Raw genomic sequence first — 6,538 nt, forward strand, 5'->3', positions numbered from 1 at the left:
GTGTTGTTACCGTTAGCGATCGGAAATACCGTTAAAAACAACGTATTCATTAAAGCATAAAACGGTTGTTTACACGGCTAGCTAGCTAGCTAGCTTTAGCCCCGACCCGCTCCAAGAGTTCGTGAACGCGACGAGGAGGTTCCGAACGACAGACGAAATGGACCGACCCTGAGACACGAGTCACTTTGGTCTTGGGCGCGACCAAGAGCGGTGTCTTGTTACAATATTGCTACAATTAGCTTTAGCGACGTTAAGGCCTCTGTGTTGCTCCGGCACGATCCGCACGACGACGAGGCCACGACCGTTTCCCAGAACGGAAACTAGTGACAGTTTTTTCACATTTCCTGCGTCCGATTGTAAATCGATCGGAGAAAAGAAACGACGCACGATCTTTTGGTTCCCGAGGCGTCGTGACGGGTTTTTACAGGCAGACGGTGTTTTTTTCTTCTCGTGACCTCACTAGAGATGGTGCCAGGTTTGGTTGGAGCACCTCGGATGGCGTCGGAGGGAAAATGAACTTCGAAGAAATGAAACATTTCCGTAGAAATCCACTGACGTTGGTGTAAAAAACATTCAGCGCTCGGAGAGAGAAGACGGAACAAAAGGCAACGTTTGAATGATTGATTGGACTGATCCGGTACCAGATGCATAAGTTCAGCGAGTCCCCTTCCTCCTCCCGGGGGCTCAGAGACCGGCCTCTTTCGCCGAGGGTCCGGCGGGGGGTGGAGGGCGAAACAAAGCCCTGGTCTCCTCGCTCGGACCCTCCGACGGTCCTGAGCTGTAGTACGGGTCCCTGGGGTCCGACGCCTCGGGCAGTAAACTGCTGCGTGTCTCCGCCTCGCAATCCGTGTCCTCGGGAATTATGGGTATTCTCTGGTTGAGTTCGCAGCGGCTCTGACCCGAGCAGGGTTCCGAGTCGGCGTACTGCACGTTCACGGCGTAGTCCTCGGCGTACAGTCCCGGCCCGGCCCGGTGGACCTTCATCTCTTTGTAGAAGCAGCAGGGGAGCCCCTCGTAGGCCGCCTGCTCCGACGGACCCCGCAGGTGCTCCGAGGTAAAGTAGTTCTTGGAGCTCTGGAAGTCCAGGGTCCGGTGACAGCGCCCCGACGACGACGACGGGGTCTCGCCGTCGGGACCTTTGCTCTCCAGGTTCGGAGGGAGGACCTCGAAGCAGCAGCTGCAGGCGGCGCCGCCGAGTTCCCCCGAGTCCTCCTGCGACCCCTTGGTCTTGGGGTCCTCCGAGACGCCGCCTGAGGTAGTGCCGCCGTGGTCCCGCGTTTCCAGTGACGAGCGACTGCTGTAGTTGGGCTCCAGGCTGCAGTTGGACAGGTGGTCCCCCGAGCCGTACCCCGAAGCCCCCGCAGGAACCTGGAGGCAGTCGTGTCCCGAGGCGGCAGCGGAAGACGACGGCAAGTCCTCGGCGGGCGCCGGAGCACACGCCGCCGTCCCCGCCTCCCCCGCGGACCCCCGACAGGGACTCCGGCTCCGGTACACGTACGGGTCGTAGTCGCTGCTGAGCGAGCTCCGGAAGGTGGAGCAGCTGCCGTAGACCCCCTGGTTGCTGACCTCGGTGCAGTCCAGCATGGAGTCGCTGGAGGAGCAGTGGCACTGACCCGAGCTGCTGCTGCTGCTGTCGCTGCCGGGGCAGTCGGCCAGGTACCCGCTGCACACCGAGCGGTGCCCGTGGTAGCAGCCCAGACCCGAGGTGCTCCCTCCGTCCCCCATCCTGGACGAGGTCGAAGGTGCCATGTGGACCACGGTGGGGTACAAGAGTCCCTGCTGAAAGGCCCTGCTGTGGTGGCCCTTGTGGGCGCCGCCCAGCTGCCCCGGTAGCGTGGGTCCGGCGCCCCCATCGGGCTGCTGAGGAAAAGTCAATCCTTGGAAATAGTAGTGCTGGTACATGGTCTCGTACTGGGAGAAGCAGGCCGGCCTGGAAAAGTTGCGGCTGTGAAACTTGGGCCGCTTGAAGGCGGGGTGGTGCTGCGCCTGGTAGGCGGGGGGGCCGCGGTGTTCCAGTCCGCAGTGGTGGGGGTTGAGCGAGTGGTCCAGGTGGAGGGCGGGGTGGTAGCTCCGTAGGAAGGCGGACGTGGACTGTGGCGGGTACATCCCCTGCGGATCCGGGTGCTGGTCCACCGTGAGGACGGTGATGGGGTTCCCGTGGGGGTCCATGCTGGTCCGGGTTGGGTACGCCGTCACCTGTCCGGCGCGGTGAACCCGCCCGGGGTAGTGGACCGGCAGCACCACCCTCTGCTGCCGACCGTGGAGCGGGTTCCCCGGGTCCATGCAGGCCGGTCCAGGATTTCCTTTCTTCTGCTCTGTTGACGGTAAAACCAGGATTAAACGTCTTGGTCTGGAAACATGTGGATCCTGGAGCTGGACTCACCGATGATGTTGTGCCGACAGTGAGGACAGGTGTGATGCTGCAGCAGCCACGGGTCCACACACTTCTTGTGGAACCTGTGAGCGCACGGGATGACGCGCAGCTCCTGCAACACAACATCAGAGTTAGAGCGGAAGTAGTTGTGTATAGTTGTAGTACATCAGTGTCAGCACAGTATTGAATGGTTTTAATATTTGAAATATTGAAACTTAGATTTTTTTTTTTTCACGTTTGAAAATATGTGAAAAAACTAACTTGGTGATGCGTTTAAACGTGTTTGAAATATGTTTAAACTTGTTTAAAATACACTAAAATGTGTTTGAAATACGTTTAAACTTCTTTAATATACTTTAACACGTGTTAGAATTACATTTAAACTGGTTTAAAATACTTTTAAACATATTTCAAACACGTTTTAATGTATATCAAACACTCTCAAAGATATTTAAAACGTTTTAATGTATTTTAAACAAGTTTAAATGTATTTCAAACACGTTTAAACTTGTTTAAAATACATTAAAACGTGTTTGAAATATGTTTGAGAGTGTTTGAAATAAGTTAAAACGTGTTTGAAATATTTTCAAAATGTTTTGTAAAACGTTAGACCGAGAAGCACAGTTTAAAAAATATTCTCTACTGGTTATTTAAACATTTAATTATGTTTTTAACAATTGAATTTACTCATTTCTCTTTAATATTTGAATTTAAAATTATGAATATCTTTTTTTAAATAAATGAATTTCCTTTTCAAATAAGTTTGATATTCATTTTTTTTTTCGATCCGGAGCCTTTTTAATTCAATATAAAATGTTGGGGTAAAAGTGCCACAATTCTTTATGTTACCAAATCTTTTTGAACCATTTTCGTTGCGCTTGTTTTCATTTGTTTTTGTGTGACGTTCCGTGTCTTTGAATTGGGACTGTGAGTGTCCAGCAGATGGCAGCGCTGTCCCACTGAGTCAAACTTCAAACACACGTCTTCTACAACAACGCTCAGTGTCGCCCCCCTCTGGAGCAGACGTGAGCTGCGGCGGTCTTGGGAGGAATGCTGCCGTTTGGACTTCTTGCGGCGAGAACGTGACTCATCTTTTGTTGCCGCACGAACGCTTTGATGTCATTCACTCCTTCTTTTATACACAGCCACTTCCTGTGTGCCGCGCCGGCGCCACGCTTTGTTGTGTTGCCGCGCCGCAGCCACACAAACATGCTCGCGAGGATGAGCAACGCTTCCAGTTCAGCGGGATTATTCCCACAATGGCGTTAAAAGAAGGAACAACAGGAAGTGTGTACGTTCTGTGGGCACCGTCACCGGCAGGTGTTGTCTCGCGTCGGCGTGGGGAACTTCCACGCCATTGTCCCCCAAAAAAAGTCATTACACTCGCTTTCTGGGACCCGATTCAACACCACTGACCACTGCGGTGGCCGCGAGGCGGGCGGTCATAATGTTACGGCCGGTTCTGGACTCACCTCGCCGTCGATGTACTTCTCCAGGCAGATGGCGCAGTCGGACGTGGAGCTGCTGCTCAGAGAGTCGGACGCGCCGCAGCTGCTCTCCCGCTGACCTTTGACCTTGGCCTTGAACTTGCGGGTCTCCATCTTCTCCAGCGCCTGGATGGCCATCCTGTTCATGGAGCTCTGCAGGACGAGATGGACGTGAAGATTCGATTTTCATATTTTTATTGAAGATTAATGACGTTTTTTTCTTATTAAAACATAATTTTGATTAAAAAAACAAACATTTTTTAAATAGTTCAAGTTGAAACATTTTTGTTTTCACTGAAAAAATATTTTGTATTGATTTTTGTTCTGTTTTTGTTTAATAACTTTCCTATTCAAATAACAAAATATTTGAATATGTAATTAATTTTATTTCTTGATGCTTTCAAATGTTATTATTATTATATTATTAAAATTGTCGATAAATAATAATTACATTTGAAAGCATCAAGAAATAAAATAAATTGCATTCAAATATTTTGTTATTTGAATATGTAAGTTATTAAACAAAAACAGAACAATTATCGACAATTTTTAAATGTGTTTTCTTTCTGTGTTTGTTTTGACTTTGGACATTTAATTGCTTTTTTTTTCCACAACTGATTTTTTTGGATGTTGTTGCAAATATAATACTTGTCTCTCATCACCTCCTGGTTCTCTGGTCACACCATCAACATGTTTCTTCGACTAAAAGCTCTTTTTAATCCTAGTTTCATCCAACAATCATCATTTGTATCATTTGTTTGCAGCGATTGTTCGACACAAACTTCTTACAACAAGCGTCTGAACGTCTCAATCATCGGGTTCGACTCACAGTAAACAACATTTCCTCCTGCAGTTGGCGCTGTGACGACTGATGACACGACTCTCACACACACACCTGACGACACGACTCTCACACACACACCTGATGACACGACTCTCACACACACACCTGACGACACGACTCTCACACACACACCTGATGACACGACTCTCACACACACACCTACAGACACACCTTAGCAGCGAGCGGATTACGGTGGACTTCGTGACATCACTAAGTATTTGGCTGCGACCGCTAACCTCTCATCAGCGCTGCTTAGACGTAAATCCTGGTTTATCCACCGGCGCGAGTCTTAGCCCAGAGATTTTCGTCAGCAGCGCAGGAATCAATCAGCGCTAGCAGCTACTGTCCGACCAGATGAACGCGAGTCATGGAGACGGATTTAAGCGAGTCATCCTCCGCTAACTTTCCCGACCTTTATTAGCAATAACAGCTTTAGTCGTGAGAAATTAAATGTCATTAGCGTTTGAGCTACATAAGCTACTTTAGTCCAAATATTTTAAACATTAGCAACCTTAGCTTTTATGCTACATATTCGCCATCCCAACTTGATTTAAAAGCGTGTATAAATTGACCTAATTTTTGAGTTAAATTAGCTAAAATGTTAGCATAAGCATTTTAGCAATGCAACTGGCAAATGTAAAAAGGTTCAAAACATGTTTAATATAGCACAGCAACATTAGCATTTTAGCTTTAATAGCTTAACTTTCACAAGTTAATTTTACTCAGTTAGCACACAGCTACGTAGCCCTTATGCTAAGATCTAACAACGATTAAAAAAAAAAACAAGCCTTTTACTTTCAGTTAAAAAATGAGTGTATTAAAAAAAGCTTTATCTAGCATTTTAGCTTTATTAGCTTAACTTGCACTGTAATTTTACTCAGTTAGCACACAGCTACGAAGCACGTATGCTAAGATCTAACAACGTTTGAAAAACGAGCCTTTTACCTTGTATTATAAAAAAAAAAGCTTTATCTAGCATTTTAGGTTTATTAGCTTATCTTCCTCCTGTTAATTTTGCTATGTTAGCGCACAGGTGTGGTTAATGTTGTAACAATTCAAAATGAGCCTCTCAGCTTTACCTGAATATATATTTTATTAGTGCTAACCAAACTTGAATAAAAGTCTTATTTAAAGCGACATAATTTAGTAACGTGAAGCTAAAATGTTAGCATTAGCTTTTGAGCTACATTAGCTATTTTGGCAACAAGACGTAAAACAAAAAAAGGAAGCATGTTAGCATAGCATTGACTATTAGCATTTTGAACAAATCCGGCAGTTTAAACATGGTAGCATTTAGCTACATTAGCACTCGAGCTAACACCCCTGTAGCTCTTCATCCGAGGACCAGCAGAAGGTTTCTCTGGAGACACTGACCTGACTGCGCCGCTGCTTGAGTTTGATCTTGATGAGCAGGATCAGGCAGACCAGGGACACGACCACGAAGAAGGCGAGGAAGATCCCCATGTCGAAGTACTCTGTGGGCTGCTGCGGGAGGAGAGGCGTCAGTACTCGTGGGTTCTGTAGGTGGACCGGTGGTTCTTACTCGTGGAGGTCGGTGCTGGATCCGCGCTCGAGCCACTTTCTGTTTGTTGACGATGTTCATCAGCTTGACGGCGTCGTTGCCCTTCACGTAGACCACCGGGCGCTTCAGAGGGTCCTCGCCCACCTGGTTCAACTGCAGGACGCACAACATGCTGTCAGACGCACAACCTCACCCGACGACACACACTCTAGCGAACATCAGATTATTTCTAATTCAACCAATACTTTACAAGTATTTTTGTTTACTCGACTTTGTTGAATAGTTTTTAAAAGAGTCTAAAAGAGTTTTAA

General features: G+C 47.6%; 1 protein-coding gene across 2 annotated transcripts in view; it reads right to left on the minus strand.

Annotated features, from left to right (window-relative positions):
- Nucleotides 1-543: 543 nt before the first annotated feature.
- The window catches only part of znrf3 (zinc and ring finger 3), a 64,349-nt gene continuing 58,354 nt past the window's right edge, over nt 544-6,538 (minus strand). The window contains exons 4-8 of one of the 2 annotated variants that reach the window (XM_087789585.1): nt 6,249-6,380; nt 6,080-6,187; nt 3,847-4,014; nt 2,384-2,486; nt 544-2,315 (exon numbers count right to left, since the gene is read on the minus strand). In XM_087789585.1, coding sequence (XP_087645711.1) covers nt 685-2,315; nt 2,384-2,486; nt 3,847-4,014; nt 6,080-6,187; nt 6,249-6,380 — 2,142 coding nt within the window. In that variant the 3' untranslated portion in view covers nt 544-684. Of the gene's footprint in view, nt 2,316-2,383; nt 2,487-3,846; nt 4,015-6,079; nt 6,191-6,248; nt 6,381-6,538 lie in introns of both variants that reach the window. The other variant, XM_087789576.1, reaches the window with a different exon arrangement.

Source organism: Callionymus lyra, chromosome 1, assembly GCF_982586985.1.
Source record: "Callionymus lyra chromosome 1, fCalLyr1.hap1.1, whole genome shotgun sequence".
In the NCBI taxonomy this organism is placed as follows: domain Eukaryota; kingdom Metazoa; phylum Chordata; class Actinopteri; order Syngnathiformes; family Callionymidae; genus Callionymus; species Callionymus lyra.